The sequence below is a fragment of the Betta splendens genome, chromosome 2 (genome assembly GCF_900634795.4).
Source record: "Betta splendens chromosome 2, fBetSpl5.4, whole genome shotgun sequence".
Lineage (NCBI taxonomy): Eukaryota > Metazoa > Chordata > Actinopteri > Anabantiformes > Osphronemidae > Betta > Betta splendens.
In genome coordinates this window covers 11,579,510-11,601,985 of record NC_040882.2, presented here as the reverse complement: position 1 = coordinate 11,601,985, position 22,476 = coordinate 11,579,510, and the positions used below count along the sequence as shown (strand labels likewise).

The window sequence follows — 22,476 nt, the reverse complement described above, 5'->3', positions numbered from 1 at the left end:
CGATGGTCGAGAGCATCAGAAGAAGTAGAAATGCAGAAAAAGTGTCAAATTAGCGCTGCTGTAGACGCTGCTTTACAGCTGGCGAGCAGGCGTCAGTGTATCTAAGCACCGAGGGACAAAATAAGCGGCGGCATTGATTTCACCGCAGTTAATTGTTTGTAATGTCTGACGTTGGTGGTATTTGTCCGCTCGCTCAGTCGTGTTTGAAACAGCTTGTGCCGCGGAGAACAAGACAAATCTTGACAATAAAGGGAAAACAAATCAAATCAAACAGGGCTCAGATCCTCTGCAGCTTGGCTGATATCCCAGAGCCTAGAAGATCAGTCGCAGCCTAGAAGCACAACTTCTGAGTCAACGCACAAAAAGAGGAGTGAAGATTAGCGTATCAAGTACATAGCGCACGTGGCTGTAGTTTGAGCAGTAAACCAAAATGGACGCCTTCATCATTTCCTCCCCGTTCCTGCAGGTGACCAAGACCATCTTCGCCATCCTGCTGGCCTTCATCATCACGTGGACGCCCTACAACGTCATGGTGCTCATCTCCACCTTCTGCCAGTCCTGCGTCCCCGACACCGTGTGGGCCATCGGCTACTGGCTGTGCTACGTCAACTCCACCGTCAACCCGGCGTGCTACGCGCTGTGCAACGCCACCTTCAAAAAGACCTTCAAGAACCTGCTCCTGTGCCAGTACAAGAACATCGGCACGAGATGAGGAGGGGGAGGACGAGCGAGGGAGGGCGCGGCGGGAGGGGGTGTGATGGGGGTGATGGAGTGACGGAGAGGAGATGTTTAAAGGTGAGTCTAAGGGAGCTGAGAGGAGACATCTTCGGGGCGTGAGCAGCTGTGGTGTCATGTTGTAACCGGTCGCCAGTCGTCCCTGTTCGTACGTGTGGACTGAAAGCTGAAGTGTGAGCGTGGACCGGGGATTCCGTCGCCGGCCCGCTCTCCCCTGACACGAAGCGAGTCGCACCCTGGAGGAAAAAAACGAATAATAGACGCGCGGAAGCGGCGGCGTCAGCAGAGACGCCGGTGGTGATGAATTGGACGCTGGCGCGGGCTGACGGGCTCGCGCGGTGATGACCGTTCCCTAAAGCGGGGAGGATCAGACCCGTTGTCACGCTGCAGTGAATCACATGTACACAACACCTTAAACGCAAGTAAAACACAACTACATCAGCACACAAAACCATGTGGACAGACTTTCTCCTGCGGTGCATTAGCATTAGCTCAGTGAGCCTCTTCAACCAGCCTCGGCTGCCATCGCCATGGCGATCGCAACCAGGAGCCGCCGTTTGCTAACGCTCCTCCACCCAGAATCCTTTGCAGAGTCCGACACGGTGTGCGGATGGTTTTCCACACAAGCCTGTGTTGCAGTCGGAGCCGTTTCCCTGCGCTAACATTCTGTCCCTTGGCTTCATTCGTTGTGTGTTAGTCCGTCCATCGCGCTTTGCTCTCGCTCGTGGGGCTTTTTCACGGTTTCCAGCGTTCCGCCGTGTGATCGCGGAGCGCTCGCGGCTCCGCGTCGCTGTGTTCTCGTCGGGGTAACGGCATCGCAGGGACTTCGTGGAAGCGCCGAAGGCGAAGGCAGCAGCAGCAGCAGCGCGCGGCGGGGAAGAGGCGCGACCCCCGCGCGGCGGCAGCCATGTTGGAGGCTGGTGGGACAATTAGAAATAATTGCTTGTTGTTTGCTCGGCAGGTAATTGTGCTCCTAATTTTACAGCTTCATACAAAGTGGCAATTTCAAATGGAGTGGGAAGCGGCTTTTCCTATTAAAGCGAGTGTTGAGGTCAGGTGTTTAAGTCGGTCCACTAACAGCTCGTTTAAAGTTTTAATTATAGCCGCCGACATAATTACAGCCGCACCAGCTGGGTTGGAAAGCTGTAGCAGACCTCACACTCTCCAACATGAAGATGTTACACTTAACACCGTCCTCAAGTCCAGCAGTAATGAAGCAGAACCAGGTGGACGGAGGCTGACGTGCAGCTCACAACGCGGCCAAAGCTGCTCCAGTCAATGACTGCGCTGCAGCTCCGGCTCTTTCTCCTTACAATTAAAGCTCGTGGGTGTGTAAAGAAAAGGAGCTCTACGCAATCAGGGCCTTGATATTTGACACTCTAATATTTCTCTAGTTATAAAAAGAAAATATCAGGCGACCTTTTTCAGTTCCACGCGCGTGGCGATAAATGGAGGCAGATGACAGTTTATTTTCTGAGTCTAGTAAGTAGGTTTGTGTCACAGCAGCTGCTGCCGTATAGAAAAAAAGGCATTTGTTCATTTATTTATTTGTTTACCAGCATCACAGTTGAAGCTGTGGCACTTTTCCATCACAGCAGCATCACTTTGAGTCTCCTGCTTCTTCGACCTGTGATCGGACGTGCTCAGTAACGGACCTCCGCCCCGCTACACGTTCACACAGCAGAGGCGTGAACGCCGTTGCAGGCTGCGAGCTAATCTTTCAAAGTAGCTGCGCTGGTTTGTTCTGAATGAATGACTTTCCAGCTGACTGAACAATGGAGTCCATCTTCCAACGCCACCGACGGCAGATTTGTAATTTGCAAAAGCGCAGGATTAACGGAGAGGTTCGTGTATCTCATCGTTAGCAGACGTACCTTTTTAGGGCCGCGACTGAGCGTGTTTGTGTAGAGAAAATGAAGCGGAGGTGATGGGGGAGAGAAAATGGAGTACAGGTGGAGACAGAAAAGACACGCTTAAGAGAAACATCTGGGTGGAAGCAAATTGCAGAGGGAGACGGCAGAAGCAAAGGGGGAAGAGGGAAACGTGGAGAAAGAATAATGAGCTTGTGGAGGAGAAGTAGGACACAAAGACAGGAGAGTAGGAAGAACAGGAAATCCTCATTTAGTGCCGGCTTCCCATCGCTGACACTCAAATACGGGGAAGCAGGTTAAAATATGCTCATTAATTCTACATTGTTCGTTAACAGTTAATGAGCTTATTAGTTAAAGAGCTGCTGCCCTTTTAATATTTCTAATATTTCCAGTGAATGATGAGCAGGCGACAGCTGTTAGTTCCTCGTTGGTCTGATAAATGGCAGTTTGGTCAGAATTTTTGTGCAGACTTGAGGTTTTTTAAGGACACGGGAATTATTCATGCCCAACAAGTAAATGGGCCTGGTACAGATTTGTAGCAGGCCCATTTAAAGTGTAGCTGTCCCTTCGTGGAAGTGAAATGTCTTCTAGTCAGCCGGAGCACTAAAACATCTTTCACGGCTCAGCAGGACTTGGGCCGGGTTTCTGTCTACTTATAATGTGACTGTGTCGGCTTAGTGCGGCTCAGAAGCTTGTCAAGGCCCAGTCACACACCTATTGCTCACGCTGAAGACGGGAGGAAAGTCAAGGACTGAGGAGAAAGCGATGAGTGTGTCGCTGCTGTGTGTGGTGGACTCTCAGCCTCAGTGGGTGGGTCCAACCAGCGCAACACAATAATTAACACAGTAATGTAGTAGAGGTACTGTACGCTGTTAGTCATGGGGTCTGGAGTCGACTAAGGCTGTAATCACCCATATAACCCAGTAAGCCCAGTCATCCCACCTCCCCGGCTGGAGCAGTGTTCCCACAACATGAAATGAACCCCATCAACACAGGAAACAGGCCTGAGTTTGAATGGAGCAAACTAAATCCCATGGGTTTGGATCATGTCAATGAAGATTCTCAGTCCAGAGATTGAGGTGAATTATGGGACATGCAGTTCGTTCAGCTTGAAAAATTTCCTAAGCTGTATACCTATATGAAAGGCAATCCTTTACCCAAAGACGGGCTCCAGGAGAACCAGGATCAGAGTGGGCGGCCAGCTGCCGCAACTGGTGGGTGAGGGGATAGAGAAAGGAACAATAGGCAGCAAACGAAATACAGTAAGGCCCTGCTGGAAGACAAGACGTTCCCGCTGGAGCCAACGCGCTCGAGTCCGCGATCCTGTACCGCCATTCCTGCCGAAGGGCGAGTAACGGCTCCGGGTGGTTGTAAACGCCTGTTAGCATTGTTCCACCGGTGATTAAGTGCCGCCCGGGAACATGAACGGCGTCATGACGCGGCCGCCCTCGCCGCACGGCGCGGCGCCGGCTCGGCTTGGCTCCGTGCGGAGCCGCAGAGGACTGCTGGCCTCCACCTCCGCCCCCTCGCATGCTGCTTCACATCAAGAGAAAGGGAACAAGGACTTGAATACATTAAAGCGGAATAATGCTCTTATGGGAATGCAACGGTGTTTATGCCAAGCGACAACACAAACAGCGCGGCGGGGCTCTGTCACAGCCGCTCCTGCAGAGCTCGCAGGCGGGCGCGATGGGCCGACGCACAGCACGTTCAACGCAGCGCTTATTTTACAGGGACACTATAGTGTTCAACACATTGGGGTTTAATAATCAGATCTGTAAATCAACATCTCAGCCATTCTTTCCACAGTTGAGCCTCTAATACAAGTCAACTCATTTCCTCTTGGTTGGTTTTCATTCATTGGCGTCTGTGGGAGAGTTACGGGTTATGCGCTGCAGTGATATTATATTATATTACACAGCGTGGTTGTGACACCAACAATCAGAAATGAATTAGACATTTAGTCATTTTTGCTTGTAGCTTCAGGTGAGCCACTTTGTGTCTAATTCTGCTAGTTAAGGCGGAACGAGGGTTGAAGCAGGAGGCTGAAGTTCTCTGTTTACAGCTCGCAGGGAGATAATTACGGCTTTGTGCATTTATTATTAATAAGCGCGAGGTTTGGAAACGCCGTGGACTGTTGTCAGCCCCCGTCTACCGACTCTGTTGGACACATCCAGACTCGGTGATTGCGCCGCTAGCGCAAATTGTTTTGCTCGTCATTTAGATTAAGGCTGTAATTTAGAATATCAGTGTGCGATCGCCGCCGCGTGTAGGAAGAGCAGACGAGCGAGTCCCAGAGAGGCACTGTGAAGTGGAAACGCTCCCTTTTATCGGCGCGCGCCGTCGGTGAGCGGCGCCGGCGACGGCGCGGGAGCGTTTTACAGGCGTCTGGTAATTCATTCAGCTCTCTGCCCCACAGTAGCTCTTCGTTTACTTCATGCTTTCCTTCACCTAATCTCATTTTCCCACTTTGATTTTCATTGCGCTTCCCGGGTTCACGTATTTGTCTTGCAAATGATTTTAGTTTTCAAAATGTGGAAAATATCAAGGATTTTGCGCAAAGCAAAAACGTCCATGCATCATCTGAATGACTCGGCAGATCAAAATCTGATTCTCTAACGCTACTTGAAAAGCAGGACATTTAGATCATTTAATAAAGAATATTTACCTTCCTGAAGCCTGTTTCTCTTCAAAACTCTGCCTGAAGAAATGTCAGACCCCGACCTTTGACCTTGAGCTGTTAGACCCTACAAAAACATGATAGCGTCACATTTTGATGGCCTAATTAGAATAAATTCAGGGAACTGTGCTTCTCTCACCATGATTTCACCATGTTTCCCATGCTTCGATTTGTTTACGCCTCATCCAACGTCCCGTGTTTCATTTTTTCACTTTGACTTCACATTTCTCCGTAGCGGCCTGGACGTGTTGCAGTGCTTAGTTTTACAGAATCCATCTGCATTTGTGTCTGCGCGTTGATAACAACGCTGTAATGACTTGAGAGCAGTTATAGCTCTGTAGCAGCTTCCCAGAGCAGCGCGAAAGCACAGGAGAGAAGGAAAACACCGAGACGAGCGCTGGTGCTTCAATATGCAGCCACTGCACAGGAAATGATTGACAGGGAGACTCACCGGTTGCACATTAGCTGACACACTTAATTGGCAAGATGTGCAGAAAAATGGTGAGAGTACAGTTGAGGGAAATTGGCCTGACTGCCTGACTGCGTTACTGAGTGAGACAGTGAAGGCTTCACTAGGCACCGAATTATGAGGCAGTTCATTCATCTTTTTAACCTAAATTATAAAAGCGGGCAGCAACTGAGACGAGCGCCAAACATTTACCATATTTCACCGCATACAGTAGGTGTAGCTGCAGGAAACGTATGGAAAATGGGACAACGTCGTGTGTCTCACAGTCCAGTTCACATTTCCTGCTAAGTAATATCCAGAGACACTTGAACCTTACACCTTTCTGACTTGAAGTCTGCTCAGTGGGGGCTATGTTAAGCTCAGATTCTGGTGGAGCAGGTCAGGGTCTGACCCAGAGGGGCCGTGAAGTGCTTGGGGAACCTGGGTAGAAGTCTCACAGTGGAACAACGTGTCCCTCAGCTTTGGCTCTGTCTGCCTCCATAATCTGGCTGCTCCTCTATCTCTGTTTGCTGTAGCTGTGTTTAACAATGCTGCTTTGTCTAAGGCAAAGCTGCCAAAGTAGACAAAAAGTAAATATCAGCCATGAATTATCGCAGCAGACAGAACTGACGTGAACACTATGAAATCCAAACACGGTACTGAGGGAACAGGCCCAGAGAGACGCTGTCCGTGGTGCTGAAGGAGCGTTAAGCTTTCACCAGTGCTCAGACATCCAGGTCATGTTCATTCTAAAGGGCAACGGGGCTCACTGATGGTTAAGTGATGATGATAATGACCTTTCACCTCTCACTCACATGTCAGTCAATAAAGATGACACAACGTTAAAAGTGTCAAACAAGTGGAGTTCAGGAGCTGTGTGTCCACATGCAGTTTGCCCCACCTGTACCAGCAACACGATCGTCATGAAGAATCTCAAACATCAGTGTTACATGAGGTGATCTGTGGCCTGTGAGGTCTGGAAGCCTGTAAACTGCCTGACGACACTGACAGGCCTGATCTAAACAATGCTGACAACGGGTCTCATCCTCCCATCAGAAGGTTTTCAATTAACACATGAGGAAACGCTGTGAAGGTCTGTACTGTAAGTAAAGCTCAGTGTAATGTATGATACGAAGGCTGGAGCTGGCCACCGGTGCAAAATACACCACTGTGTTCAAATGTCAATTTTAAAGTGCATTGCTGTAAATACACACTGAATCTAAACATCTTAGCTACTGTCACGTTCCGAACCATCCCAGCGACAGACGTGAGGAGGTACGACCCATGTGTTCGCTCCAACTATATGACATCCATTGACCTCTCGGTGTACAGAGCATGTACTTTCTAGTGAGTTGTAGTCACTTTTTTGTCAGAATATTAAATATTAAAAGTTCAACTCAGTGGCATCAGTTACGTGAACACGAAACATTTTCTCTATATTAAAGACGCGACTGATGACTTCATGTCCATGTTGAGCTTCTCCCCGCATCAATGACACGTTTTATATCAAAGTGTGGGAATCTGTAATATAGAGGCCGAGCTGAAGGAGAAGGTTCCTTTGCTTTGGCGACCATCTGTAAATGTTCGGTATATGCTTTAACCCTCAGCACATGACGCCAGCAGAAGGACGCTTTAAAGGGTAAATCAACACTCGATGTAGCAGGTGCACGCTGAACGTTTCCCACCAAAACCCCCCTTCCCTCTGCGCGATTAGGTGTCACAGGGCGTAACGGAGAACGGGTGTCAGAGCTTTCCTGATTTCCTTCTACAAGTTTTAAATTGTTTCTAAATTCAGGAAAATCAAACAGTCAAAAACAGTTGCCCAAGAAAACTCAAGAGGCTCCTCACACCTGGATGTGACAGCTGAAGCTCAGCGAGAAGCTGTTTCCTCTTCAGGGACCCGCGTGGCCGACAACATGAGGCCGCCTGCGTCAGACGTGCTCTCACCTGCCGGGCAGAGTGTGAGACAAGCGGCCGTAGGAATCTCCGGGCAATGATGGTCTGATCAGAAATATTCGGCATGTCGTCGCCGGCAGGAGCAGAGTCTATGCTCTGGGCCTCAAAGCTGGGACGTCCCAGTGCTGTAATACTGGAACTCTGCCGGTAGCTCATCTGAGCTGATACTAAGCTGATACTTGGAGCCTTTTTGCAAGTTGTCATCATTACTCCCGTGTCCTAATCTGACGCTTATATAGTGAAAGTTAAACAGAGTCTTCCTGCCTATTCAGCATTTTGACTCACAAAGAGCTGATTAAAGCGGCCGCCGGTGAGGACACGCTAACGATACGGTAGCAGTCGCGCAGCAGGATGCTAACCCTCCCAACCCCTGGTTGATTTACCCTTTAAACCCCCGAGCGCTGTTGAACCCCCTGGGCCGCCTGCGTAACGCTTCATGGCTGTTTGTACCTCTCACTTACCTTATTTTAATGTCGAGCTGTGCTTAAATAGACGCATCACGTTCAAGCGGCCGAGCCATCACCTAGTATGACGACATGTACTGAACATATATCAGAAGCAACTTGTGTTGATGCTAAACTGTAATGCTAATAAACACCTGCCGTTGAAAACGTTGCCGCCTGCCTCGTCTCTCTCACGCGGACCCATCGCGGCTCTGGAGGCTTCCTGGTTCCACATCACGCGTCTCACCGGGCGCGGGGCCTCAGCGCACGGACCATTTGTTTAATTATTATCTCATCTATTTAAGCAAGCGGCACCGTCGGACACCAGAGATCCCCCCCGCTCCGCCGGCGCTGGCACGGAATGCCAACGTCACGCTGTAACCATGGCAACACAGACAGAAACTACACATAATTTATTCCAGCATTGATTCCAAAGAAATAGAAAACAGAGATCGGGACATGGGAGTTGACCTAGATTGGAAGGAGCAGAGTGTTAAGAGTCAGAATCCAGGAACAAAAGACTTGTGGAGAGCGATACATGCAGTAACCTACAGAGAACAGACAGTCCTGACACCGTTTAACCTCTGTGTGGAGGGGAAGCGGGGCAGTGAAGGCAGCACGTGCCGCTGACACCGCTACTCCTTCGTCTCAGACTGAGGCCGAAGCGGAGCCACGCGGGCGGAGGCGACGGCAGCCGCTGGTGTTTAACAGGCGCTCACACGGAGCAAAGCGGAGGGGCGGCGTGTTGCCATGGTGAAGGTGTGATCATCGCAGTCAGCGGCGTAACTCCGTCTCGTTATGTGAATGAATTATCACCAGCAGACATGGGACTCGTCTTCACCAAGTACGGCCATGCTGGACGTTCACCTGATTCAAACCTGGACACACACACACACACACACACACACACACACACACACGGTTCCTCTCCTGGACCCACATTTGCTTGTTTACTCCTTCACACGAGTGCCATGTTTCTAAAAACTGTCACAGCTTGTTGCTTAGTGTGAAATGTGCTGTGATTCATTTCTGTGTTTCCAGCTTAGAGGGAGCTTCGTAATGAGGACACACACTGTACATGGATTCACCTCGCACTCAATCAATGTTTTTTCCCCCTAAGTTAACAGACTTTGTGCTAATGAGCAGGCAGCAGCAGGCACGAAAATAAAGGCACTCAGAATTATTCCCTCCTGTTGTGAATTGGGTTTTGTGGAAAAGCGAACAAACTTTCTGCTGTTTGCAGTGAAACGATGCTGTAGTTGGACTCCTGTTACAAGCAGCTCGTCCAAACTGCACACAAAGTATAGTCTCAAAATGACTCGGCTCCATCGTCTGACCTGCTGTGAGCAGCCGGGACCCTCGTCCGCCTCGTTCTCGTGTTCTTCTCTGGATCCTCGTCGTCACAGAGAGCAGCAGCTTTTCTATTGCGTCCACGTTCACCTTATTGAAGCTGAAGCCACTGTTACTTCGCTGTCGTCCGTTGGTCCAGTCAGTGGATGCTGCAGCTTCACACTAATCCATAGAGCAGAAAACAGACACCTCTCGTGTTGTCAACACCCCTGCTGTGCAAACATGAAACCTGAGAAACTGTGGCTGGAGCTTCTCTCCACCTGCTTCTCCAAGGATGCGGTTCCAGCCTCGCTGAGGAAGTGAAGCTCCTTTAACTGTAACCAGGAACATTCATCCACTGCAGTTTGTAAAAATGCAGCAACCTTGATTCATGTCTTACGACTTTTACGTGACTTTACTTTTATTTTTACGGTTTGTCTGTCGTGGGCCAGTCACTGGTTCCAGGAAACACCAGTTAACACCTCGACTCTCACCCACTCACACGGCCCAGACGTTTTGAAGAAAGCCGTGCCCATTTGGAACCAGCACGTGTGCAGATCAGAGACGGAGCTTCCAGCAGACGCTCTGCAGGAGCAGCTGGACCCAAAGCCTGGCTCCATTCGGCTCGTGTTCCAGACCTGCTCACCTGATGAGCTCCCCCCCCACACGTGGGTCCGGCTCCCTGTCAGAGCGAGGCGAAGGTACTGTGATCAGGGTCACTTAAATCACATATAGTCCTTAAATCACTTTGACTTGAATGAAACTACCAGAAGGTCCAAAAGGTTTATTTCAGCGCCAGGTGGAACCTAAACAGCTGCAGAACCTAATCACAGGGGCAATTATTATAGACTCATGTATAACTGCAGGGTATCAGCCACCTGACTTCCAAACTCTGAATCATTGTCCTCATCTATAATTTACTCAACAATTCTAATCATACGATTGTAAATCAGCCCTATAATCAGCGTGCGAGTGGATTTGATTGGTCGACGCGTTGCTGAGAGGCCACGGGCTGAGACCCGGGCCCGGACCCGCAGAACCTTCAGAACCAGCTCGCCGGCGCCTGAGAAGTGTTTTCTCCAGAGGAGCCGCGTCTTTTTCCTTCCTCGCGCTCTAGTGTAAACGTCTCTGTGTGGAATCGGCAACAAAGGCTTTGAATAATTGACAAGGTCCTGCTCATTAGTAAATGAGATAAATTGTCCTTTGGGTTTGTGTCCTGTCTCCGTCTGCGAGCGCTGCCAGGGCTTCTCTCCGCGCTCCTCTTCAGCGGCGACCGTCTCATCCCTGAAGGCTTCCTCAGCGCCATTATTTTGGTTTTGATCTTCTTTCGCTCTGTCCTCAATTCCTTTTTATTTCCAACAGGTATTTTCACAAAGCTTTGAGCTCTGTTGTCACGGATTCGGCTTAAATCCAATTACATCATGTTTTACCAGTCATGATTTTTTTTTTCTTAACAAATAATAAGAGCCAGATAAAATAAGATTAAAAGTGAGGCTTTTATAACATTTGCTACAATTATCAAATAGGTTTTTTGATTGTATTTTTTTAAAGTTTTGACCTAATCTCTGTGGAAAATGCGTCTCGTAGTTCAGGGACAGTGAGACTTTTAATTAATAAAAAGAAAACGTTTGACCAATCAGAGACAGACAAATGCTCCATTGTCTCCATACTTAATAAAAATACAGACCTGACTGTCAAAACTAAAACAAAATTAAGCCACAGACAAGGCTTCTGGTTGTTCATCATATAAAAGATTTCTTCAACCAACGTGAAGTTATTCAGACTTCACTGACGTCGGGAGGCTGAGCCAAACGTGAACCAGGGGATGAAATGAAGACAGTGGGAATAAGTCATTGCTGGAGGCAGCTGTTTATTTATTGATAAAAGCTTTCTTCTCCGACGCACTTCAAAGGCAGCGCCACGCGCTACAGTAGGTGCGTGTGAGGCGAGAGATACAGGGAGGCTGATGATGGATGTGTTTTACAGTCACAGCCAATTCAGGTTATTAAAATAAGATCAAAGTGCCATTACAGCGTATCACCGAGATCCCGACCTGCACAACAGCCCCGGCGTCATCCGCTCACGCGCACGGAAGCAACAATTACAGCAGCCGGGTGCATCGCGTCGGCTCGAGCTCACTTGGAAAAAGGCTTCACGCGAGCCTCGCAACTTTAAACACAAAGCAGGGAAACATTTACTAGAAGCTGTCACGTGTTCACGTACAGCTTCAGAGCCGCAGGTCACATGATCTGTTCAGGAAGCCAACTGTCATTGTCTCCCAAAGGTTTTCAACCCTTTTAGAGAGAGAGAAGAAGCTCTCAACGAAACAATGAAGAGAGAAATCGAAAACGCACAAATGGTTTCAAAAACTTTGGAACAAATCATTTAACGATGGAGGAACATCAAACCAATAAAGGACAGATCAGATAGGCCGAGGGGTGTTTTATTTCTCATTAGCCAGGTGAAAAGTGTCAACATGAAACTTCACTACAAACACATTTGCAGCAGCAGCAGCTGCCTCTTTACGTGACTTTGCGCGACACGATCGACTTAAAGGTCCGTCCTGTTCGAACACGACTCGCTTCGAGATCATACGACCCAGATTTCGCTCCATCTAACACATCCTCCACCACCTGACGATGCCACAGGCCTGCTTCATTTTGACCCACGTACCAGTTGAGATGAGGCCGTTCCTCTCCAATGACTCGCTGTCTCACGTGATGGATCCGTTCTCATCCCTCCGGTTTTGAGTCCCAGAATGAAGCTTCATTAGCCTCATCGCTCGCTAAGGGCTTTTCTGATACGTTCAATCAGCGCACGCAGACGTTGGAGGGAAACTGAGACCTGCATTAGCAGAGAGTGCATTATCATTTTAATTAGTTATTGTGACAATACATCATGAAGAATGGAGATCAGACCCCCATAAATGTGTAATTACAGTCATTTTCCTCTAATCCTGGCCATGTGGATAAATATCATTTGTTTGGTCACATTATCATCTTTAAATTCACTCCGCTGTCAGACAAAGGCCCACGTGTGGGACCGGTTTCTCCTGGACGTGTCCCAGACGCCGAGACGTCTCATTGTCCGCCCCACTGCTGTAGAGCCACAGTTCAGAGCCTCATTTCTTTAATATTCAAGAAGGTCACGGCGCAAGTGTCCAGTCGAGCGCGGGCCTTTTGTTCCGACTTAACCTTCATTCGATGAGATCTGTCCATGCATGACATGACGGCCACTAATCCCACTATCAGTAAAACTGGGACGCGCCGCTAACCACACACACACACACACACACACACACACACACACACACACACACACACACACACACACACACACACACACACACACACACACACACACACACAGGCACCCTAAGGTTCTAACAGCCTTAAAATAGGACTAAACTTTTTACCCAATCATTCTCTGTGTGCTTAATAAGACATGAAAGATCATAACTGCCTTAGCAGCTCTGAAATATTCTTTGTTATTTGTGACTCTGGTGGAGATCGGATCACATTTCATGAACCATTTGTTCAGCATCTCATCTGTGCAGGACAGTTACAGGTTGGCAGCCCAACGGGAAGTTTAAGAGTTTGGGATAATACAAAAGACGCAAGCGTGAGTTTGTTCATAGAGTTTAATAGGAAAAATAATTGGAAATGGAGGAATGAGCAGTCATAATCAGATAAGTATTGGGGGAATTTGGTGGCAAGCGTCACCTCCTGTGGTGACTGGAATTACTGAGACCTGGTGGTCTGAACATCTAATGAAGACATGTTTGAAAATCACTGGCTCTGAACCTGCTGCGAGGTTTTTATTAGTCCCGATCTACAGATTTACAGCCTAAAATGAAAGTTCCACGTTTGTCATTGTTGAAATGTTAAATGGGTTCATGCATCTACAGACATGAGTTCCGGGGCCACAGAGGATGGTCTGACTGGATGAGAAGCTGAAGGCTCTCTGACGTTCCTCACTCTTTCTAGTTGCCTTTGCCTTTTCTCTTCTTTCCTGGAAAACACAAACATTTTATTCCCACAAAGAACTCAAGTACCGAATGTGACCTGAACAAGACTGTGACATTCAATTGTCAAAATAAAATTGCAGTTTAGCTCAACAGCTCAAGAGTAAAAAGAAAAAATCCAACAGTGAGACTGAAGCTAATTCAGTTCCCATGAATTCTGGGCGTCCTTGAAATTCAAATGCAGCCTTTTCTTCAAATTTTACCCAGAGTACACGTACATGCTGAACTGTCTAAAACACCTCACACAGCAGGTGATTGACTTCCTTTTAGCTATGAAAAGATCGTGTTAGACACCTAGGCAACTAGACAAGAACTACTGTTTCTACCACAAAACACCTGGGATGCCTCAAACACCACAGGTTGTTTGTGTAGCAGCTGGATGTTCTGGGGGGCGTTAATGGGAACGCTGGTCTACAGTGAATCGTGTGGTGAGTGACGAGCAACTCAGGTCTCAAAATGTCCACACGTGGTGTGAAAACTATTTTTGCAACGTTCGCTTGATGCCACGATTTCATTGCCAAACAAAAGCGGCCCATTGCAAGAAGCATCCTAGTTATTTTGAGAAGCTGCCACACAATCTGTTATTTTTAAGCTGCAACAATCCCCAATAAAGTCCAAGCTGGAAGGGCTGATGAAAGCAACGCCCAGAAAATAATGTGCAATAATTATTAATTCCATCCATTCGTTGCCAGGAATTAAATGCATCAGTTATGGCTCCGTCTTCTCAGACGCTTCCAGCAGTGGGCTCCTCGTCTTACCTGGTTTCCGCCTTGATTTAGAACAGGGTTTGGATAAAGACACCGTCTGCTGACACTCCGCGTTGTTGAGAGCTCTCCTCAGTGTCCCTATCCGGGTCCTCGCGCCAGTGCTTTGATCACACTCTCCCCAGCTACCAAATCGATACCTGCAGTCAGCTGAGATAGAGAGAGAGAGGGTCCTGAGTCATCCTTCACGCTCTGTCCATGAGGTTCAGCGGTGGTATGTTTACATCCCAGAAGGTGAAGATGCGTCTCTGAACCAGGATCAGTTCTCTTAAACCAGTTCTGCTGAGCCAGACTTATTGTAGCCGCCGAACTCCTGCCATGTTCCCATGACTGAACACCCAATGATCTTCTCGCTCTAATGTGTCAAACCTCGGAGAGCTTGCTGAGGAGCTGCAAACGCATGAGCTCCTCAAGTCGCGGCTGTTTTCTGGGTAAATGTTTCACACATGCTGCAGGTTGGTAGATTGTTAAGCTTAACTATAGAACCAGTACCACTTCTTAAAGCTCCATCACCCCTGCAGTGGCTGCAGCTGTGCTCAGACCGACCTGTAGCCACATGTGAGCTTCAGGCGCCGCGTCACTGTCACACATTTACAGCTAAACTGATTAAAGTCAAAGGCTCAGTGACGCTGTCAACTCCGATCGTATCATAGCGTCAGCGCGCAGAGCTCATGTCTTACATGTTACAGGCACCTGGGATGTTTCACCATAAAGAGTCAGGCTTTGGGGAAAATGCAAATGTTCATATTTGATGCAGACGTTCCTGTAGACGGAGCCTCACCTGCACCGCTGTGGCGGATGCCATCATCTCCTCTAAACAGCTGACGCCTCCACTTGCACGGCACTTTGCATTTCATCTTCATGGTCTGCTGGTCACATGACCCCTCTCTAAACCCTGGCCCACAGTCCCCGTTGCTAGGGACACAGTTTCCATAGCGCCAGTCGGTGCATTCTGACCCAGACTGAGAGGGTTTGCTTCTCTCTGACAAGAGAATAAAGATTTTATCAAACGTTTTACGTGGATAGTTTGAGTACACACACACACACACACACACACACACACACACACACACACACACACACACACACACACACACACACACACACCCGCGTGCACCATTGCCATCAAATAAAGTCTGACAGGGACTGACTGCAAAAGTCAAGACTGACGTTCATTTGTGAAAATGATCTTGCTGCACCTCACACATCAAACAAATGTTAAGGCTCCAGATCCTTGAAGCTAAAAATCACAGCATTCGGAAACTTTGGCTCCTGCTGCCACTTCAGCAGCATTTGTATAAACACGTTGAGAGCATCTCACCTTTTTTGTTTTTCCCTCCAGCTACTCTTTCGATGCCGATGAGTGCGAGCAGCAGCAGCAGCAGCAGCGCGGCCCTCATCCTGTGAAGACACAGCATCCACACAGACAGGCTCGGTTTGCATACATGGGAGCTGGTTAAAGTGCTGACCCTCCACCCAGAACTACTGAGCGTGAAATCATTAACTGCTTCACCCACAGACACACAACCCCACGGCACCGGCTGCTTCAAGGCGGGAGAAATAGGAATATTGGACGTTGGTGTGGTTTCTCCCGTTCAGCTGCACGAGCTGGTGAAGTCCTTCAGAGCAGACGTAGCTACAGTAACAAGTCCCTGGCGGCTCCTTATCGGCCGCACCAGTCGTGATTTAAAGGAGGTGAGAGCAGCAGCGACCAATACAAACGTGATCAACGTTAAAGGAGGAAGGAAACTTCCAGAACCTTTATCATCTAAAGTTTTGTTTCGTAAACATGGGCTAATTCTGAGCTTGATGCTGCAACAAAAGCAAAATGAGAGTAAGAAGCTCATGAAATATTCAAGCTCAGTGTTTTTACACTGAGTGGTGAAAATCCACAGATTACAACAGGTGACCTGAATCAGAGATAAGAAGATTTCTCAATCAAACCGTTTATGGTTCATTTGAATGTGGAAGGAATGTGTGGAATGTCGCGGTGTGAATGGTGAGAACCGCTGAATGCTGTGGCCTCCAACAGCCATTCAACGAAATGTAAAGCTCCGTTTGTCAAGGACCAAGAACACATCTGCAACATCTGTCTGAAAATGAGCCTTTTCATTAGCTGTAACATCAAAGCACCTTTTTTTCTGTAAATCAGTGCCAAAACTATAATAATATTAACTATGATTGTCTGTATGTAGGGAGAAAAAACTTTAAAGTAGGATTTGCTGCTTAATAAAGAATCTCGGAGCACGAGGAAGTGATGAGGGAAGCACATTAGAGATGTTATCCAACACATGAAATTGAACTGCGACCACTTCAGGTGCTGCCACCTGTTGTGAGCTCACAAGCATGTGTTTGACTCTAGCTTTCTATATTATATTAGGTCGGGCATATTCTGACACACTTCGAGGACTATTTACTCAGACATGTGATAAAACTATATGATCACAAACAGTCCTTTCATCTCCAGCCTCCTAAAGATCATTCGCTTCGATTCATTAGCGGGAGCAGCCATGTTGGATCCCACGTTGATCCCATCGACATGCCAAGAAAGTTTTTATAGCATGACTCAGCAATTTCGAACAACTTTGCACCAAGAGGCCTGGAATGTTTCACCAAGCTATTGTGAAGGCCGGGATTAAACCTCCAACCTGCTACCCTGCTGATTCTACATACTTCAGACTTCAGACGGCCTCCATCTCTGGGCTGAGGCCGCGTGACGCTGCTGGAGCGCGGTGAAGTGCAGCTTTCACACACCAATTATGCTCTGCTGCTCTAATAGCTTGTCCAGGGACTGGAGTTGAACAGCTCTGCAGCAGAGTCCCACGAGGGAGCAGCTCCAAGCGCTTCCAGGACCAGTCGGAGCAGCGGGGAAGGTGTGAACATGTTTATGCAAATACAGATGAATTCATCACCAGGATGAGGCTCAGACGTCAAAGTGCTTCTAAAGTGTTGCGGCTGTTTTCAATGCGATGAAATAAGTGGAATCTGGTTATTAATGCATGACAAGCCTGAAACATTGGTGGGTCAGACTTTAGCTAAACACTTGTAACACATCAGAAAACCACCGGACCGCTGGAGGATGAAGTGGATCCCTGACATGGACCCTGTCCACCGCGTTAAAGATCTGGAAATCCAGTTGAGTGGACGCGTGCCGGCTTCCAGGGGAGACGCTGGATGTGCTTCATTAGCTGCTAAATGCTGCTCTCTGCTCCCAGCCTGCTCTCTGACTGGGTCAGTGCTGAGCAGGTGCTGGACAGTGGGCCTCTGGGGGTTTCTTCTGGAAGCAGCTCGGCTGCTGGGCTCCATTGGAGTGGTGACACAGGTGAGGAGCCAAGATGGAGCTGCAGCTCAGGCCGTTATGAGGGATAGATAGAGTAAAGGCAGGACCAGCTGGTGTTAAACTACCATCAGCCAGGCCAGTCACACCAGTTCACCCAGTCAGCACCACTGGCACTGCTTTACCCCTGGTTTGATACGTTTCCAGTTCTGCAGCGCATCAGACTTATGTTAATAAAAACTGAGTCCAGCCGCTACAAAAGCGCGATCGGTTTGACGTTAGCTGTCTGGAAGCGTGACTCTCATACAGAGCAGTGGGATCATCTGTGACTGACACACACTGCAAATAAACACTGGATCATGCGGGAGAGTTTGGGTCCAATCGCTTTTAATTATAGTCCTTTTTAAGAAGCTGTTTGTTTACCAGCTGGAATCCAAGCCAGGAGACGAGTGATGCAACCGCCGCACATCTCCTCCCAACGGCCGCATCATCGGCCCGTCCCGTCATGGCGGCCCTCCATCGGTGCTTGTGCGGCTCTTTGACAGCAGCGGCGCCGACTCGGGGGAGGCCACATGCCGCTGTGCAGCCAGCTCCTCCGACCCGAGCTGCTAATCCATGCACAACTTGTCATTAAGTATACATGAGGCGTGCATTTGTCTGGGGGGTCGTTTAGACGCCGGGGCTGGCGGCTCCCTGCTGGGGAGTCATGCTACACAATGCACACACCATAAAACACGGCCCTGCTGTTATTTATCTGTCCAATTATATCACACAATGAATTTTTCATGCGTACACGTGTTTACATGTGATAACAGGACGTCGTTCCGTGACAGGGCTCCAGACAACAGGCTGGAGACGAAGCCAGCACTCTGACAAGTGAGTTTAAACCGCAGACAAGGCTGGAGTGACCAATTAAGAAAGGCAGGCTCCTTGTGAAATACGGATAACCGAGACAATTACAGGGTCCCTGAACGCCTCGTTTACAAACAGATTACACTTCGCCTTCATGTAGACGGTGCACTGCGCGTGTGAAGCACTCAGGCCTCTGGTGACTCCATCGAGGAGTTAACGAGTTCATTGTCTACTGCACGGCTCGGGATCCGAACCTCGGATCGGCGTGGAGCGCTCCTCGGCGTTTAGCCCGTTAAATATCCGACGTTTGTGTGCATCCAGCCGCTGCAGCCGCTCTGGGGACGGGGAGAGAATAACCTTGGTCATCAGGTAGAAAAGCTCAAAACTCCCGCAAGTGACATTTGTCTCTCCGCTCCACAAACCCCCATCAGCGCCCGGAGGTCCATCTGCCATGCGACAACAGCAGAAAAAAAAAAGTCTAATCTCAAGCCACATCCTGACTATTTTATGAACATGAAAGCACATGAAAGCAGACGGAAAACATTTCTCGGGGGCCTGATGGTATGAGGAGTTATTTCCGGTGGAATGAGTGAGTCAGGGACAGAAAAGGGACAACGGCGCTGTGACAAACACCGAGTCCTCCATTATGACAGGGGTCACGTGCGAGTCCGGGACCGACGAGCACATCTGCATGAGCGGAGGCACGACACCGAGCCGGGGCAGGAAGGCAGCGATCTGCAGCCGGACGCCAGAGACGTCACCTGTTGGGTTAACCAGACGGAGGGCGAGCGCCGCGCTGCAGCGGCGCATAATTCAATCTATTTTAAAGTGACTGTGCTGATTCAGCTCAGTGGACACAATAATGGAAACGCTGGGAGTGAGGGCGGAGGAGTTCGGGAGCGTGACAGTTTGGTGCCACGTGTCAGAATTTAATTCAGAATCACACAAACATGAAATGACTGTTTGTGCAAATAAGACAAATTCACTTTGTGTTCCTTCCGAACGTGCCTTTATGATGTACAATGGTTTCCATGGCGACGGCCCGATGCCGTCGTCTCCTCGCGAGGAGGAGGGTCACCGCTGGCAGTTTTCCTCTCCTCCTCCTTTGTGCCGCTCGTCTGTGGAGCGCGTTGCCCACAGTGGAGGCCTCGGATTACAACGAATGCTGCAAAGCCGGCGCTTGGCATTCACGGCCCCTCTCTGACGGGAGTCACGGCTGATTAGAAGCCGAGTGCAGACGTGCACACGCACGCCTCAAAAGAGCCTGACTGTGAATTTATGCCTAATGGAAATGTTTTTAATCCCACAGCACAACTAGAATACTGTGACTAGAACAAGGCGAGTTGTGTGTGTGTGTGTGTGTGTGTGTGTGTGTGTGTGTGTGTGTGTGTGTGTGTGTGTGTGTGTGTGTGTGTGTGTGTCGCCAGCCACTTCCTTCTGGTGTGGGAGGCTCACGGCCCCTCTCCCTCCAATCAGATGGACAGACGTGAGTGAACCGGGGTCGATCCACTAAAGCGCCGCGTCGCCGGCCGATACGAGCCCGAGGCGGCTCCCGCTCTATCACCTGACGCCGAGTCAGCGCCTGCAGCGCCGACCGATGCACAAGTGAGCGTACAGTAGCTGAGTTAACAGATGGATATGGAAAAGGCATTTTAAAAGGTGATCAGCTCCTTTTGAATAAAGTTTAAATAGGCCTCGCTCTCTCCCCGTCCAGGCTCGTCCACTCTTCTCTCCTGCCAAACTACTGATGTGCAGTTTTCCCAACCCCGTTCCTGCCCCCATACCCCCCCCCCCATTGACATTGTCACACAATGGATTCCCCCTGACCTCACCTGACCCCAGCGATCGCTGCTGAAACGACCCCAGGGTTCACTCAGCAAAGCAATGAACTCGCAGGTACTTCATCCACGCGCCACAAAGCGTCCGTGACCGGTTGACAACACGAAACATTTGTAGTTTTGGACTGAACTGAGTTGTTTTATTAATTATCTGCAGCTTTCAAAGTCTTCCTAATCAGATACAGCGGTGTCCTTGGAACGACACCTACTGTGGAGCCACACGTTCCACATGGAACCAGGCTGTTCTTATATGAGCCGCAGCCCGAAACGTGCGAAAAACCTGCTCCCGCGCATCCGCGTCCCTCCGTGCGCAGGCGCGGGCGCACGCGGCCGCCGAAGTGCTGCGGAGTCTCTCCGAGAAGAGCTTGACTTGCAGTATTTTAAAGGCGAGACGCGGGGAAAAGAGCCGGGATTTGGAAATGGGACAGTTACATAAAGACTAATAAAAAAAGGCCCAGTGGGCAGCCGATAAGCGGCTACTGAGGCAGACGAGGGAGAAGGTACGCGTCGGAGAGGTGCTAATCCTGCCGCGCATTATGCTAGCGAGCGTCCGAACGCGGCGGCCCCGGTGCGATGTGATGCGGCGCCTACTTACTCGTGTCGCAGCCGGCCGCAGCGGGGGAAAGGCTTCCGCGCGGCTCCCGCCTCGTATTTCTACCGCCGCGGCCCCTTTGTCCGCGCCCCAACCAGTTCATTCTGGCTGCGTTCAGCCCCGTTCACCCCTCAACCCCGAAGCGCGCGCACATCCAGCGCGCTGAGTCATGCAATTGCGCTCGAGCCCCCCTTTTTTCCCCCTCAGCTTTTCTTGTTTCTTTTGAGGATTGTCTCCGCTTTCATCTCGCACCCGCAATTTGGAGGTGAGGCAGGGCCTCTGACTGGAAAGACAAATAAAACATTTATATAAAACTGCTGGATGGCGCTCAGGCACTAAAAGGCAGCTGAAAGGACCCCCCCCCCTCCGCCGCACCAGAGAATGTGGGACAGTGGGAGACAACAAGGTGCTGTTGTGCACGCGCCGCGCAGCAGATAATACGGTTTGATTAAGCTTTGTAAATGAGCATAAGAGCAGTTGGCAGCGTGTCACAGGCCTGATCAAAGACACCGAAATAACCCTGAACTAACGCTTTAATTATTCATAGGAAATTAGATTGCACTTGTCAATGGAGAGATGAATAAAGATTTCACAGTAATGAATTCAGCAGCGTGGATTCTCCTCTATCTTTTACTTCTCACAAATCCAGCGGGCGCTCAGCGTGAAGCTCGGCGTCGGGAGCGCGCGGCTCCCACAGACTGGTTCCGTCACCGGGACAGAGCGCGATGATGATGATGATGATGGTGATGATGATGGTGATGATGATGGTTGCGCGTGGCTCCGTTCTCCCGTGGTTCTGGAAGAGCTTAATCATGGTTCCATTGTCTGGATCAGCTTCTTACGGGACTTTTCGGGCTTTTTTTTCAAACCTGGTCGCGCAACTGTTTGAGTCGTTCCTTCTTTCAAACGAGGGACATGAAATTGCCCATAAATTCTAACCGATTGAGGACAAACCTGTAGAAGGTTTATTTACACACATGGGACAATTTCAATTCAAGGGCTATTTTTTAAGCTTTTGAATGTTTGTAATGGTCAACATTTAGAATTTGGGACAATGTCACGACTTCCAAGTCCAAGGTTTACTCCCCGCTTTCCCATCGTCTGCGTAAAGTGGCCGACGAGTATTTAACTGCTTTGTTCAGTGGCATAATTGCAGGAGAGGAAATGCCAGACACACTTGATCCATTCCAACAGCCATTGATTGTTGTGATCAATAGCCCCACGCTGTGGATAATAAGCTTCAGAATCCTGAAGTGACAAAGTGACACTTCTCACAAAAACATCACCCTGAATGGCGATCGCACGCCACGCGTGGAAGGCTGCACATTTTCTCTGGCAATTAGTCGCCGACACAAAGAGTGAAACCTGAAGCCAAGCGTTTACCAGTACGGAGTAATACTACTCCATGACGGCAGCTCCCGAGCAATCGATGGGGCGGGAAAATCAGCCATACAGACCACTTAGTCCCGAGAAACAATGCGGCGGCTCATTACGGACATCAACAACAAGACGAAGCGGTCGATGCCTTCGATCCGGACGGAGCGGCTGAAATATCAAACTGATTGGCCGCGCGGGGCGAGCGCCAGTAGGTGCTCCATTATAAATGTTGACAAGTGGTAATTAAAGCCATTGCTTCCGAAGGTGATTGTCCACGGGGCGACAGGGAG

General features: G+C 49.3%; 2 protein-coding genes across 3 annotated transcripts in view; one reads left to right on the top strand and one right to left on the bottom strand.

The window, feature by feature from the left end:
• Window positions 1-8,301, top strand: part of LOC114843475 (muscarinic acetylcholine receptor M4-like) — a 33,990-nt gene extending 25,689 nt beyond the window's left edge. Inside the window, exon 7 of the mRNA XM_029130058.2 lies at window positions 467-8,301. Within this exon, the coding sequence (XP_028985891.1) occupies window positions 467-712 (246 nt within the window). The 3' untranslated portion in view covers window positions 713-8,301. The remainder of the gene's footprint in view (window positions 1-466) is intronic.
• A 4,783-nt stretch (window positions 8,302-13,084) lies between these two features.
• Window positions 13,085-20,979, bottom strand: LOC114851143 (midkine-B-like). 2 transcript variants are annotated; one of them, XM_029142739.3, is made up of 5 exons: window positions 20,813-20,979; window positions 15,572-15,651; window positions 15,032-15,232; window positions 14,245-14,400; window positions 13,085-13,473 (listed from the first exon to the last, which is right to left on the bottom strand). In XM_029142739.3, the coding sequence occupies exons 2-5, from the start codon at window positions 15,648-15,650 to the stop codon at window positions 13,445-13,447; spliced, it is 465 nt and encodes a 154-aa protein (XP_028998572.1). In that variant the 5' UTR covers window position 15,651; window positions 20,813-20,979; the 3' UTR covers window positions 13,085-13,444. The 2 variants fall into 2 exon arrangements, with proteins under 2 accessions (XP_028998572.1, XP_040925797.1); XM_041069863.2 differs by lacking the exon at window positions 20,813-20,979 and adding an exon at window positions 17,951-19,701.
• Between the last annotated feature and the right edge of the window lie 1,497 nt (window positions 20,980-22,476).